At 45.5% G+C, this 16473-nt stretch overlaps 1 protein-coding gene across 1 annotated transcript in view; it reads right to left on the bottom strand.

Moving 5' to 3' along the window:
- The window catches only part of LOC146058638 (transient receptor potential cation channel subfamily M member 2-like), a 183064-nt gene that overhangs the window by 119003 nt on the left and 47588 nt on the right, over positions 1-16473 (bottom strand). Inside the window, exon 10 of the mRNA XM_083170911.1 lies at positions 2964-3164. Within this exon, the coding sequence (XP_083027037.1) occupies positions 2964-3164 (201 nt within the window). The remainder of the gene's footprint in view (positions 1-2963; positions 3165-16473) is intronic.

The raw sequence follows: 16473 nt of genomic DNA, 5'->3' as shown, positions 1-16473 counted from the left end.
CTACAATAGAAAATAAATTTTGCAAACAGATGCTTTAGGGTGCAGACTTGGGGCAGTGTTGAGGCAGGTGATAGAGGATGATAGGGAACACCCAATTGTGTATCTATCTCATAAACTGACTGACCCAGAAATGGCTTATTACACTATTGATAAGGAATATTTAGCCACAATCTGGGCCTTAAACAAACTACAACCTTATCTCTAAGGGGAAGAATTCTGTGTTGTGACTGACCCTTGAGTTGGCTACAGAGCACTTCAGGGGAAAATGGAATGTTGTTGAGGTGGAGTTTTACAAGGTTTCACTTTTTCTATTTCTCAAAAAAACGATGAGACAATCACAACACTGATGGGATATCTAGGCACGAAGGCATGAGGAAACAAATGCCAAGCTTTGCAGACCTTTGTGCACAGATGACAGTCAATACTGAATACAACATTGGGACTATACCTGTCTCCTTTATTTAATTAGGGGGGGGGGGGGGTGTATGTGAGGAGACAAGGTACATCTAGGACCTGTCTGCATGCCAGAAAGAAAAAGAGTCACCCTATGGCCCATGTTCTGGGTTCTTAAATGGAAGTAGGGATGGACATTGATGGTCGATGTTTTGGAAACATTGATGTTTTTCTTTTGATGTTAGTGTTTTTGCCATTTAATGGTGACCTTCCGATGTTTGTCACCATCGAATGCTAATCATTCGATGGTGTACCGATGGTGGCTTATTTTTTGTAATTCCCAAAAGATATGCCTCTCCTGGCGGTGTCTGTGTCAGGAAAACTTCCTAGGTTCGTTGGAGGCTGTCTGACTTTCTCTCTGCTTCCCTCCCTCTCCCTCTTTATGGTTGCTGTAGCTGCTAGGCAACAGGGCCCACTGCTAGTTCTGATTGGCTCTCACTGACTCAGAGAGCCAATCAGAGCACAAACCTCACCCTGCAGCACCAGGCAGTCACTCAAACAGCAGCAAATTTCACAGACACACTGAGCTCTGGAGGATTCAGAGAGGAGGAGACGTCACTGAATGTTATACCAGCTCAGGCAAGCTACAATAATAATAATAATAAGTACACAATACAACTAGCTACAGATATCTGTGAATGTCAGTCACATACAACACTCATTAATATACTGCATTAGTATTACCAGGCAGCAACCACTATATGATCATCAGTGAAGTGTTGGTCAGAGATTGTCTGTTTCTGTCAATATAGTGAGGAACAATATACACAGTCCTGGGGTACCAGTGAAATGAACCAAGATAAAGGTGCCCATACACTGCTGTGAGGCCTCAGCCTGCAAGCTGCAGGGACCTTCTCGGAAGCACGGACGCATGCGATCCGTTGTGATGGATGCATGCGTCCCTGCTTCCGGCCCGCCTCACCGCCAGGAATAACGGGTGTACAGCCTGCCGGTCCGACCACCTGGTCGGGTCCGATGCGCACGGGACCCAACGGCATGTCAGGGAGAGGCGATTTGGTCGGGTCGATTGGTCGCAATTGGCCAAAATCGGACCAAATCGCCTCAGTGTAGGGGCACCTTAACTGTTTTTATATATAGTGAACTATTTTTTATATTGCGTGACCTGGTCGCTAGCTTAAATTGCTGGTTATCAGTATTTTACTGGGGACCAGCGATTCTAGCAAGTTTCTGCGACCAGCGACTAATGGGCTGCGGTGGGAGCGCACACACGGCGAAGGTCGCTAGGTATCACCGGCAATATGGTCACTGAGCGACCATATAGCTGACGATGGAAGCTAGAATCGCCTAGTGTGTAGCATTATAGTGGTGCCCCCACAGATCCTGGCACCCTAGGCAGCTGCCTAATGGTAGAGCCAGCCCTGCTCTTTGCAATATTTATCTCACCATATAAATGATGTGATAACCACTGTACCGTCATCTCCATTATTTGTGTGTGTGTGTAGTTACACTTGCCTTAATAAATAGACATTTTCCTATCTGGAAAAATAGTGAAACCTAAAGCGAGTTAGTTTACAATTTATATAATTTTATTACATTTTGATTACTTGCTGTTAAAGTGTTAATAATGTGTACAAAATGAATATACTACTTCATCATTGGGCATTGTGTGAATATTATATATGTATATTATACACTGTAATGTCCAGTGATAAAGTAATATGTTGCTCAGAGCCTGGGCCCTGCCACCAAACCCAATTACCACCTTACAAATGGCAATACAGGCTTTTGCGCATGCGCTAGTCATATAACTAGTTTTCACCATCAAATACTTTTAATGCGATGGTTAGTTACCATCGCATCGAAAGTTTTAATGGTGGAAGCACTGCCATCATTTGATGGTTGGCTTCCGATGTCCATTCCTAAATGGAAGCCCTCAATCTGCAGTAGTCACACACAGGAAGTCGTCCAGAAGCAGACAGGAAGTGTGCCTATCAGAAAACCCCATGTCCTTCCCTTCTGGATAGACTGACAGCACGGTCTACCAATCAGAGAAGAGGGAATAGAAAGATACAAGGGAGGAGGACTGTGGGCATGAGGAGGTATCAGGGAGAGACTCTGTGTGTTGTGAGGTAAGTAATTATGTTTTATTTATGTAGATCACTTTCTTCAACAGGGTTCAAGGCACTTTTGAGGGGGCACAGCTAGAATCACTGTAATTTGGGGTGTCATCCCCTCTCAATGCTATCAGTGATCAGGCCTGGTCTGTGCCCTGCTATAGCTGTCACTGCTGATCTGGACTGCAGGAGGTATAGAGGTTCTGTGTTAGTATAATATTGCATTTGATCACTGGATTTCTGGGTCTCCGTGAATAAAGTTCATCTTGTTGTCATGGTAACCAGCTCTGGTGTGTGATCCCGGAATCCCAGGTCACCCCGTATGCTTACAATGGGCAGCGCACTGTTGTATATATTGGGCTACAGTATACATTATTATCATCAGGGTCATTATGGAAATAAACAGACAGCATATAAAAGACATTTGTGACTCACTTTCTTGGTCCATGTGGTAATCTGGGTCTCGGTGAAAGTGCCGTACGACGCCTGGAAATACTTCTGCAGTTTCTCCTTGATGAGGGAAATGGTGATTTTGGAAGAACAAAGATTCGCCACCTCTGCGATAATGTTTGCAATGTGCCCAGATCCCTCCACGATGACGCATGGGGTGTTGTTACACATGGAGTTGTAGATGGTCTGCGGGAGGACAATACGGGAGACAGGGTTACTGGGATATAAGGCATATACATCTGTATGCTGGGGAGAATAAATACAAGTACATCGAAGCTAGCAATATCATTTCCCTTCCATTATTATCAGAGCACTGACAGCAGTAATGTCACCGGTACCGTCTACTGTCATTTTCTTAAGGCTTCTGCTATGTAACTTTATTATACAGTACATGATAAATACAGTACAGCTCAGTAACCCCAACAGGACAAGTCACGTGGCCCTAAGCCAGCAATTCCTAAACTTTTTGGAATCATGGCACCCTAGAACATCAAAATTTTCAAGGCACCCCAAGGCACCCCTAGGCCAAAATTTCTTATTCAGAAATTCAGAAAAAAATATTAATTGAAGTAATTAAGTGGTGAGGAACAGGATTTGCTTCTGTTTGTCCACATATGTTATGAGTGGCAACCACAAGCACTAGTTTTTCCTGTTATATTATAAATATAAATTGATCATGGTCCACCAACCCAAGGCACCCCTGCAAGTGTCCTGAAGCACCCCAGGGTGCCTATGCACACAGTTTGGGAAACACTGTCCTAAGCTGTTTTGTAGGCTCACAGCCATTGATTACGCTGGGGGAAGGGGGAGTACAAGGGGGAACCCTATGTCACACCAAGGCCCGGATTGGCATATGGAGCATGCTCATCTATCCTGCCTTTAGCGGTTGGATCACCAATTGAGGTGCACTGCAGCATGTGGCAGAGCATTGAGCAATGTTGCTAGTGTAGCATATGGTATTGTAGTCCAAGAACTACTTCACTGTATGTAAAATGCAGTAATATGCTTTACATATGAGTTCTGGCCTACAGGATCTCCGAATACAGATCACGCACAGTAACTAGAAATGTAAACATACGACCACGGCGTGGATGGGGTAAGGCATGAGCCTAGTGACAATCTGACATGCTAACCCTGGCGTGATGTGCTAAGGAGGAGAAAGTGGCAGCGAGGTGAGTCGAAGGCGACAGCCTGCATCCAGCAATGGCAACCACTGGTGATTGAGAAGCTGGAAGCAGTCATTGCACGGCGGCTCCTGAGTGGCAACACAGATACTGGTCTGCTTAGGGTGCAGGTCTCTTGCCAGTGGGGGGAAGAACAGAAGGAGCTGTAGAGATCCGGAGCACACAATACTGGCGAGCCCCCTCCCCATGTGGCGCTATCAGGAGGAGAACCCCCTGAAAAAATTTGTAGGTTGTAAGGGAGAGAAGAGCAGGGGAAAGGAGGCAGTGAGAAGAAGTCCAGGCCACTGTGAGTATCCCATTGCTGGCAGGGGGATATACAGACACTATAAAACCAGGTTGGCCAGTGGAGAGGAAGAGGAGTAAACGCCTGTTAGAGCTTGTGACTATATATTCTGTGCACTGCTGTGCTATGTGTATATACAGTGAGGAGGTGAACCGCGCAATAACTGTGATATAAACAAGGAGTCACCCTTCTTAGGAGAAGAGTAAGGGAGACATGCACCAGGCAGTGCGAGTGTATCCGGGACCCATCATGGGGTAAACAGGTCAGGCAGCAGCTGCTAAGCTGGACAGATACACAAGAAGAAACAACCCCTATACAAGCACTGAAAATGTCCCCTAATACATCCTTATGGTCGAAATCTGGGAGAGCTGAGCCTGTAACAGAACCAACGTTACAGAAGTTATTGGAAGTGGTTATTGAAGTACGTTTAGTGGATGAGATCGAAAAAATGCAGGCCGAAATAGGCCTCCTAAAACAGGATTTACAGAGTGTAAAAGTACGTGCAGCGAGGCTGAGAAAAGGATTTCCCAAGTAGAAAATCTACTCACCCCGGTTGAAGCACAAGTAAAGGCATTAAAGGGTGCGGTTTCGGGGTTGCAGAACCAGCTATCAGAGATGACAGAGAACTTGCGCTGAAATAATATCAGGATAGTTGGGGTACCAGAAAAAATAGAAGTAGACTCCCTAGAAGCATGGTTAGAATGGTTGATGGTAACAATTTGGAAAAGAGGCATTCTCCCATTGTTTTGTGTTGAACAGGCCAATCAGGTCCCAGCTAGGCCACAGCCACCAAGAACTCACACAGGTGCAATTTCATGTAAAATCGCTGGGAATATGGTCGCTGAGCGACCATATTGCCAGTGATTTGGAGCACAGCTGGCGATAAATCGCCAGCTGCACGCTCCCGTGTGCACTGCCTAATGGTCGCTGGTCGCAGGAGCATGCTCCTGCAACCAGCGGCTTTCCCCGCGATCGCTGTGCCGGGAGGTCAGCGCCGGGGAGATCAGCGTTGATCTCCCCAGCCCCGTGCCGCTGCTCCCTCCCTCCTCCCATTAAAGTGACAGCAGCAGCGTCTGCTGCTGCTGCGCTCCCCCTCCGCCCAGTAGCAGTGTCTCCTTTCCATCGCTGATGAAAAGGAGACACTGAGCAATATGATTGCTGGGGATATATTGCCAGCAATCATATTACCAACTCTCCTCTAGACCCGGGTGAGTGCTGAGTTGGCAGGGATAGGAGGTGAAGCTCTGCTTGGATATTTTTTATCTTTTTTATCGTTTCTGCTGCTTGTCCAATGTATCCTGTTTTTCTCATCATTGTACGGATTGTGAAAATAAAATTTTGTTATACCGTCATCTGCCTATGAGTTTGATGCTGAGATCTGGACAACCAAGGAACAGAAAAGATACCCCTATGTGCATATAGGGCATTGCCAGAAGGTGAGCATTAAGTGCATGGGAATTTGGAAAAACGTGGGTGTTTGAAAGATACCTTTACGGGCACATAGGGCCTGTTGGACAGGTCAGTGTTCTTCCTAGAACCTAATCACAACGATTTTCCTCTTTGGGATTGTGTCTGGTTTCACTATCTATTGTTTTCTCTTCTACCCATGAACTTATAAAAACCCTTGGACAGAATCCAGGACCAGGGAAGAAGGAGTGACGAATCAACCCTATTTTATTTGTCTGACAGCGCATCAGTATACTCCCGTTTTGTACTTTCTTGTGTTAATTTTTTGGGTTGGTATCCCAAGGGGGTATTGATTGCAGCAGTCAGGTTTGGCGCATTTACAACCACTACAAAATTGCTTTAGCATAAGATCATGAATTACAGGGACCGGGACACTATCATTCGTATGGCGAGAGGGAAGAGCCAGTTGGAAGTGAGCGGTTCAAATATTATGGATTTTCCTGGTTATGCTAAAGAGGTTCAAAAGGAGCGCAGAAAATTTGTGAAGGTAAAGAAAAGGTAGAGAGAACTAATTGTACAATGCTCAGTGATGTTTCCTGCAAAAATAAGAATAATCGCAGATGGGGAAACTACATTTTTGTATACTCCAGAAGAGGTATTCAATTGGTTAGATCAGCGGTTCTCAAACTGTGGGTCCTGACCCCAAAGTGGGTCCCAACCTTCTCAGCACGGGGTCACGACTCCATGTTGCTGATCATCAGGCTGATGACTTTTCTTATCTCAGTCAGTGATTCAAGGAGTCTGAAAAATCTGTTGAATTGTCCGTTATTTTAGACTCCTCCCATCATTTTATGCTTCCACAGTGCTGCCATGTATGTGCTGGCTGCTGACTACACATGTGATGGGTTATGGTATATTAGACTCCTCCCATCACTCTGTGCCTCCACAATGCTGCCATGTATGTGCTGTCTGCTGACTACACGTGTGATGTGATGGGTTATGGTATTTTAGGCTCCTCCCATCACTCTGTGCCCCCACAATGCTGCCATGTATGTGCTGTCTGCTGACTACACATGTGATGTGATGGGTTATGGTATATCAGACTCCTCCCATCACTCTGTGCCTCCACAATGCTGCTGTGTATGTGCTGTCTGCTGACTACACGTGTGATGTGATGGGTTATGGTATATCAGACTCCTCCCATCACTCTGTGCCTCCACAATGCTGCCATGTATGTGCTGTCTGCTGACTACACGTGTGATGTGATGGGTTATGGTAGATCAGACACCTCCCATCACTCTGTGCCTCCACAATGCTGCCATGTATGTGCTGTCTGCTGACTACACGTGTGATGTGATGGGTTATGGTATATCAGGCTCCTCCCATCACTCTGTGCCCCCACAATGCTGCCATGTATGTGCTGTCTGCTGACTACACCTGTGATGTGATGGGTTATGGTATATCAGACTCCTCCCATCACTCTGTGCCTCCACAATGCTGCCATGTATGTGCTGGCTGCTGACTACACGTGTGATGTGATGGGTTATGGTATATCAGACTCCTCCCATCACTCTGTGCCTCCACAATGCTGCCATGTATGTGCTGGCTGCTGACTACATGTGTGATGTGATGGGTTATGGTATATCAGACTCCTCTCATCACTCTGTGCCTCCACAGTGCTGCCATGTATGTGCTGTCTGCTGACTACACGTTTAATGTGATGGGTTATGGTATATTAGACTCCCCCCATCACTCTGTGCCCCCACAGTGCTGCCATGTATGTGCTGTCTGCAGACTACACGTGTGATGCGATGGGTTATGGTATATCAGACTCCTCCCATCACTCTGTGCCTCCACAATGCTGTCATGTATGTGCTGTCTGCTGACTACATGTGTGATGTGATGGGTTATGGTATATCAGACTCCTCTCATTACTCTGTGCCTCCACAGTGCTGCCATGTATGTGCTGTCTGCTGACTACACATGTGATGGGTTATGGTATGTTAGACTCCTCCCATCACTCTGTGCCTCCACAATGCTGTCATGAATGTGCTGTCTGCTGACTACACGTGTGATGTGATGGGTTATGGTATATCAGACTCCTCCCATCACTCTGTGCCTCCACAATGCTGCCATGTATGTGCTGTCTGCTGACTACACATGTGATGGGTTATGGTATGTTAGACTCCTCCCATCACTCTGTGCCTCCACAATGCTGCCATGTATGTGCTGTCTGCTGACTACACGTGTGATGTGATGACCTTCTGCAGTAACTTGCTGGGGTCCCGTAATTATTTTTTTTGTCTGATGGGGTCCCAGAGCAAAATAGTTTGAAAACCCCTGGGATAGATGGCCGGAGTAAGCAGAGGTAGAGGGAAGTACAGTAGGAGCGAAATATCGGCAAACAATGGGGTAAAGACTGGATTTGTAATGTGATGATGAAAATGTATTATAGTCGTGGTTATTGAAGTGCTTTCCTTTTCTTTTTACCTTTTTTCTGTTCTTTTTTCTTTTTGTAACTATGGAATAGGTATGCCGGGATTGGGGGGAGGATGGGAGGAGGGGAGGGGGGAAGAAAATATATGAGAAAGTAAATCAAAATATATATACGTTTGCATAAAATCAACTCCACGCCGACGTGGATAGTGGGGGTATGAAAAATCTTCCGGAAATTGAGATTTGGGAAGCCCAGGTGGGCGATAGTTAGCAGCAACACGCAGTGGGAGGTACTTGTTTCCTAGCATGGCGCACTAAGCAAATAGCTTATTGGGCTAGTCTGTGTAGGAAAATCGCATCGCGTACAGTGTATAGTGCAATGCGGTTTTCCTACAGAATATCCCACTAAGCTATTTGCTTAGTGCGCCATGCTAGGTAAGTACCTCCCTCTGCATGGTGCTGCTATCTATCGCCCACCTGGGCTTCCCAAATCTCAATTTCTAGAAGATTTCTCTGCCTGGCTCCCCCATTTCTTATCCTCTGACATCTCCACTGTCATCCTGGGTGACTTCAGTATTGCTATTGACAGTCCACCATCTTTGCATGCTTCCAAACTCCTCTCTCTAACCTCCTCCCTTGGCCTCTCCCAGTGGTCCGACTCCTCTACTCATGAGGAAGGCCACTGACTTGACCTTGTTTTCACCAGGCTGTGCTCAGTCTCTGATTTTACTAACACTCCCTTCCCTCTCTCTGATCACAATCTCATTACCCTCCCGCTCTCCTCCATTACCCCAAGCCCATTTTGTCCCCCTTATTTTGGGGACCAGACCTGGAGCCTGGGGGTAGTTTAAAAAAGTCAGCGGAGCCCTATTTCAGTGGTTTCCTGATTTTTAAAAACCAGACCCGGCTCTTTGAGCCTGGTGCTGATTATAGCCGTGGGTAATGGTGATGGTAACAAAAATGATATATATCCAAAATGCAGCCAGATGAAGAGCACTTTTTTCATATGCTGTTAATTGGGGCAATACCATGATTGAGCTGGGCATCTCGGAGGTACTCGTAAATGTAAAAACTTGCATTCTGGGTATTAACCCATGTATGGGCAGACTAACACAAGATATTCAGATAGTAGATAAATTAACAACTATGGCCAAAGTGCTCATCGCGAGAAAGTGGATGGCACATGACCGCCCGATATAATAGAGTGGATTAACCTGGTTAATATAAATGTAGCGCACAAGAAATGTATATTTATTAGAAGAAAAAACAAAATGTGCAAAAATATGGGTAAATGGATTCAATCTAAATACTATACATTGGTGTGAGTAATAAGATACAAATTAATAGGAAGAGTGAAAGAGTTGAACGAAAAGTGCACTAAGGTAGAACAAATAAGCTGATCTGGTTTCCCACATGGGTGAAATATGTGAGTATACAGAGATGTCCTAACCAAAATATAACTAAGACTGTGAAAGACAACCGATAGGAAGAACAACCAACTGAGCTAATACAGGATATGATGGGAGGGAGGGGGGGGGGGGGGAGCTTGGGATATATGGAGTATATATGTGGATGTTTATTGGCTTTTTATAAGGATATAAGTATTCAAATAGATAGAATCATGTTAAATAATGTAACTGTCGACTACAATGTATGCAGGAAATAGTGTCATGGTAAATAACCTGTTAAGAGTGTAAAGGAAAGATCCTTAGGGACGATAATAACAATGTGGGTGTTGGGTCCTAGTATAGTCCCTGGGCAATTCAATGTAAGAACAATGTTTGTATTGTTATCTTTGGAAACTTAATAAAGAAAACAATTAAAAAAAAAGAAATGTAAACAAACAGTATAGCACATCTGCTTTCCACATGAATGCAGGGCTGCAGGTTGTTTAAATTCACATGGATCATATCTCTCAATCACTCATGCTTTCATTTATCCTTTTACTATATGCTGCTATATGGGACAGTATGTCACCAAGCTGTATTAGATGCTTAAATGCATCATCGGAAAGGTAAAAAAAAGCAAGGATTATACTCACGATAATACCTTTTCTTCGGAATACTTCATGGCAGCCATTACATTGGGTTTATCCCTCTCTCCTCTCCAATTAGACAGGTAGTTTTTTCCCCAGGATCCAGCCCCTCCTCTATATAATCTGGCACCTCCCCATTGACCATAGTCTTTGACTGTCTCCGTCCTGATCCTAGGGAAAAAACACAAATAGGGAGGGCGAACAAATTTTTGGGCTGCCATGAAGTATTCCGAAGAAAAGGTATTATCGTGAGTATAATCCTTGCTTTCTCCTTCATACTTCATGGCAGCCATTACATTGGGATGTACCAAAGCAGTAGGGTGGGCTTATACTATACCTCAAGCCAAGACTTGCTTAAGAATTTCACTTCCGAAACTAGGGCTTGCGACATCCAAGGCATAATGCTTAGAGAAGGTATGCAAGGAAGACCAGGTGGCTGCTTGACAAATCTCCTTAGCCGAAACTTTGGCCTCTCTTGCCCATGAAACCGCCATTGCCCTTGTCGAGTGAGCCTTAATACCCTCTGGAACTACACGACTAACTTTCTTGTAAGTGAATGCAATTACATTCTTTAGCCACCTTGACATTGATTGCTTTGATGGAGCCAATCCTTTCTTTGCCCCCTGGGGAATCACAAATAATGCCTCTGACTTCCTGAACCCCGTCGTCCTGTGCAAATATATCTTGATAGCCCTCAAGACATCTAATATATGCAATTTTTCCTCTTTCTTCGTCAGAGGATTTTAGAAAAAACAAGGCAAAATAATTTCTTGACTTAAATTAAATGAGGAAACCACCTTAGGTAGGAAGGACGGTCTGGTCCTCAGTACCACCCGATCCGGGAAAATCTTCAAATACTGTTCTTTGATGCACAGTGCATGAATCTCTCCCACTCTCTTCGCTGATGTTATTGCTACTAAAAACAACATTTTCCACGTTAGGAATTTTAACTTAGCTCTGTCCAATGGCTCAAACGGAGCCTCCATAAGTCCGTTCAAGACTAAATTAAGATCCCACTGGGGGACTATTGACCTAACCCTAGGTCGAATTTTCTTAATAGCTTGACAAAATCTTTGAATTAAACTATGCTCTGCCAGTTTCTTGTCCAGTAGAACACTCAGCGCCGAGATCTGAACCTTGAGTGTAGACACCGAAAGCCCTTTGTTAAGCCCATCACAAAGGAACTGTAACACTTGGGGTATGTTCGCTTTAGGAAAATCGAATTTGCCTCTTGACCATGTCGCGAACACCCGCCATATTCTATAGTAAACCTCTGATGATACCTTCTTCCTTGCTTGGAGAAGTACCTCGATAACTTCTGGAGATAAATTTTTGTCTTTCAACTGTCGCCTTTCAATTTCCAGGCCGCTAAATTCAATTTGTGAGGTTCTTGACAATTGACTGGGCCCTGCCTGAGCAAATCCTGAGTCACTGGAAGAAAAACTGGGCCTGCAATCGCCATGCTTTCTAACATGGGGAACCAAGCCCTCCTCGGCCAGTAGGGCAGTACGGCTATGACTTGGACCCCCTCCGTTCTGATCTTCCACAATGTCCTGTGAATGAGAGAAATTGGAGGAAACACGTACCCCAGGTGAAACTCCCATCTCTGAGACAGGGCGTCCACTCCACTTGACCCCCAAATCGGGTATCGAGAGTAAAATTGTGGAAGCTTCTTGTTGACTGCTGAAGCCATGAGATCCACCTCTGGCTGACCGAATTGCTCCACTATTTTCTGGAAAACTGAATCCTTCAGTTCCCATTCGCCCGGAACCACACTTGTGCGACTTAGATAGTCCGCGAGCTGATTGTCCTCCCCAAGTACATGCAACGCTGATACCGACAGCAGATTTTCCTCGGCCCAACACATGATATTTCGTACTTCTTCTAAGAGCACGTGACTCCGTGTACCTCCTTGTCTGTTGACGTAAGAGACGGTAGTAGCGTTGTCCGAGAAAATGCGCAGGTGCGCACCCTTGATATCTTCGCTGAAGAATCTTATTGCTTTCCACACGGCTCTTAGTTCTTTGTGATTGGAGGAAAACTCTGACTCGCGGGGAGACCATAGGCCTTGACACGTTTTGCCTAGACCATGAGCCCCCCAACCCACGGCGCTGGCGTCTGTGGTGATCACCCTGTAAAGGGGGCTTGCTAGTGAAGACTTTCTTGGTATTAGCTGATTGGCTGACCACCAAACTAGAGAATTTTTCACTGAATCTGAAATTTTTATTCTTTTTTCCAGAGGCACTAGCCTTTTTGTGTAGCCCAGAAGAAACCACTGCAGAGGCCTCATCCTCCATCTGGCCCATGGGACTATGTCCACCGTAGATGCCATCATACCCAAAAGGCTCATTGCTGCCCTCAGTGGTATGCGATCCTCCTCGTATATCATAGAGATTAGTTGCTGGATCCTTTCGCACCTCTTTATGGACAAGGACATTTGGAATTGTACAGTGTCCACCAGTACCCCCAGAAATTGAAGACTCTGTGTTGGCTTCAAACAGCTTTTCTCCCAATTCACCAGCCACCCGTGCTCCTGAAGAAACTGAATGGTGTAATCTCTTGCTGTTACAACCTCTTCCTCTGATGGTGCCACAATCAATAGATCGTCGAGATATGCCCATATCATGACTTTCTTCTTTCTCAGTTCCTCTACCAATACCACTAGCACCTTGGTAAAGACTCGTGGTGACGAGGTGAGGCCAAAGGGCAGGCAAGTGAACTGGTAATGATCGTGACCTATGCAGAATCTCAGAAATTTTCTGTCGTCTGGAGAAATGGGAATATGGAAGTAGGCGTCTCTTAAGTCGATGGAGACCATATAATCGTTCTTTCTTATTCCCATCAGAATAGACCTTGTGGTCTCCATGTGAAACTTTCTCTTCTTTATGTGTAAATTTAATTTTCTTAAATCTAATATAGTTCTGTAACCTCCAGAACTTTTGCTGACGATGAAGAGACGGGAATAAAACCCGGACCTTTTCTCTTCGTCTGGGACTTTCACCACTGCTCCTGATGTGATGAGTCCTTTTAAACTTAAATTTAGAGCTTCCCTCTCTATCTTCGAAACTGGGAGCTCTGAAACACAAAATTTTGCTACTCTTGGTTTTGACATGAATTCCAGACGATAGCCCATCTTGACCACCTCCAGAACCCATCTGTCTCGGATGGTTTGTTCCCAGATGCGAGCGAAACCCAACAGCCTTCCTGCTACCGGGGCTTGCTCCACCATGGGACCACTGTCACTGCTTCTGTGTGGTTCCAGAATTTTCCCCTTTTTTCTTGATGTACTGTCGAAAAAAGGCTCTGGATGTCCCTTGAGCGTATCTATCCCGGACCGATCTGCCTGGCCTATATGCCCTGGCCTGTCTATAAGCCTGTCTAGAAGAAAATGAGGAAAACCTCCCTCTTCTATCCTGTGGTAATCTTACTGATTTACCACCTGACATTCTTTGAATCATCTGATCCAAACGACTGCCGAAAAGGAAAGCACCCTCATAAGGCAACGTTGCCAGTTTGTGCTTTGAATGGGAATCTGCCGCCCATGATTTAAGCCATAAGGCCCTATGGGCCACCACCCCTGAAGACAGGGATTTCGCTGCAAAATCTAGACCATCTAAAGAGGCCTCACACATATAGTCCACCGCAAGCTGAATCTGGGTAAGACTTTTACAGATTTGATCACGGGAAACCTTTTCCTGTAGGTCTTCCTGTAAGGCAGAACACCAGATCCTGAGTGCCCGGGAGAGCGAGGCCATGGCCACTCCTGCCTTTAGCGAGACTGAGGAGGAAATATGCAATCTCTTCAAAGCACTTTCCATTTTTTTATCCATTGCGTCCTTCAGTGACGCTCCATCCTCAAGGGGGATCGTAGTACGGGTCGTCACTTCTGACACTGCCGCGTCAACTTTAGGTATATTACACCATTTAATAAATTCTTCATCCTCAATAGGAAACATTTTTTGAATTCTCTTAGTCGACCCTACTCTCTTGTCGACACCCTGCCATTCTTTAGTTAGGATGTCTTTCACCACCTTATGCACTGTAAACGATCTCCCCTTTTTTGATCGATCCTCAAATAATGCATCAAACTCAGACTTTACGGGTTGCTTATAGTTAAGTGTCCTATAAAGATTTTTCAGCACTGCCTCTACCAGTTCCACATTAAACAGGCGCTCGTCCTCCAACACTTCGCCTGACTCTGCTGACGATCCACCGGACGCCTCCTTGTCCACATCATCATGCACAGACATATCCCCATCATCTTTATCAAGGCTAGTCTGTGACCTGGACCTCTTATTTCCTGTATATTCCTCTTTAGAAATAAAATTATTTTTCATCCAGTCTCTCATTTCTGCTAATTGTGCTGATATATTCATTCCAACATCCTTCTTTGTCAGACATTCTAAGCAAAGAACTGTTTCTCCAACAAAAGCTCTATCACCTCCTGGACAGACTTTAGTATTTTTAGTCTTAGCTACTTTTTTCCTGGGCACTGAAGGCACACTACAAGAAAAGAGAGAGATACTAACTATCTGGCTCAAAGTAAATAAAATAAAAATAACCTGTCCTCAAAAAGAGGACTTACCTGGGCGGCGGTGTAACATTTTTCTGAGAGGCATCCTCCATGATCAAACCCTGGTAAGTAACAGCCCAGCGCCTGTAACACCGACCAGGCGCTTTAAATGGACGCCGCACGAGCAGAGGTTGGCGTCTCCCCTCCCTGCCGGAAGTAGCAATAGCCGGCGCGTACTTCCGGCTATCTGGAACGCACGCGGCTGTGACCCGCACGCCGCGTGCATCCGCCGGAAGTGACACCAGCCATCATGCGCAGCCTGAGTGCCGGAGCTGCCGGGGAAGCCTGACACAGCGTGCGCTAAGGCACACGCCGGCGCCACCACCTACCGGACACCAGGAGCCAGCGGTAACATGACGGCCAGGTAAAAAACCTATAATGCGCGCGCCGACCACCATTGCGGGAGGGGAGGGGGAAAACACCATGGGCTACCAGGTTACAAGTCCTTGCCACCGGCCCTGGACATACGAAGGCTTAAGGCACCGCCAGCCTGACCGCCCAGGCCCCCGGTAGCATAACCAGCTTACCGGGCCTAGTCTAGAAAGAAAAGAAAACAAAACTGACTAACTACCTGTCACAGACAGAAGGAGACAGGAAAAAGACTATGGTCAATGGGGAGGTGCCAGATTATATAGAGGAGGGGCTGGATCCTAGGGAAAAAACTACCTGTCTAATTGGAGAGGAGAGAGGGATAACCCAATGTAATGGCTGCCATGAAGTAGGAAGGAGAAAAATATAACAATTTTTTGCGGAGAAGACACTCGTAAAGCCGTTCACACAGTGAGTTTAGATGCATCATGTGTGAATAAGTTTGCAGGCTTATAGTACACTATCCATTGTGGCCTAGCAGTTAAGGTGAGCGCATTATATGCCTAGGGTTCAGATCCCACTCAGGAGCAATTCATTATTTGTAATTCCAATGTTTTTTTTTTTTTTTTATAAAAATGTAACTTTCAAATGTGCATAGTATATATTTATACTTTGCTTCCACTTTACTTGTGTATGGCCAGCTCTCTCATGGCCGATAGTCTCAGCCCAACACCATTTTGTAAATATTCTACGTAGTCACTCATTCAACCCCAGGTACTCAGTGGGAAAACCTACAGTATGCAGAACTTAGCCTACTCTTATGGAGCTAACCTTGGCATATATTCCCCACCGAGTCCCTGGGTCTGAATGAGTGACTACGTAGCATATTTATTAATATGGCAGCTGAAATAGACTATTGATCATGAAGGAGCCCACTCTTATGAAGTCAGCTGGTAAATTGCGAGGGCGTTTTGCAAATCCATCTGTGGCACTCTAATGTAGTTTTCATTAGCGGAGTTATCGCCATCCAGCTGCAAAGCAGTGTAATTAAATGCTTCAATGAGTCCTCCATCTCTCAGTCAAGAGACCTCCATCTGCCAGGAGTCCTCCATCTCTCTGGTAAGATTGTTCCATCTCTCTGCCAGGAGACTTCCATCTATCAGCCAAGAGACCTCCATCTGCTAGCAGTCTTCCACCTCTCTGCCAGGAGTCCTCAATCTCTCTGGTAAGATTGTTCTATCTCTCTGCCAGGAGACTTCCATCTATCA

The sequence above is a fragment of the Crinia signifera genome, chromosome 2, assembly GCF_055691185.1.
Source record: "Crinia signifera chromosome 2, ASM5569118v1, whole genome shotgun sequence".
Taxonomy (NCBI): domain Eukaryota; kingdom Metazoa; phylum Chordata; class Amphibia; order Anura; family Myobatrachidae; genus Crinia; species Crinia signifera.
The sequence above is the reverse complement of the archived record's forward strand: the minus strand, read 5'-3'. Positions and strand labels throughout refer to the sequence as shown.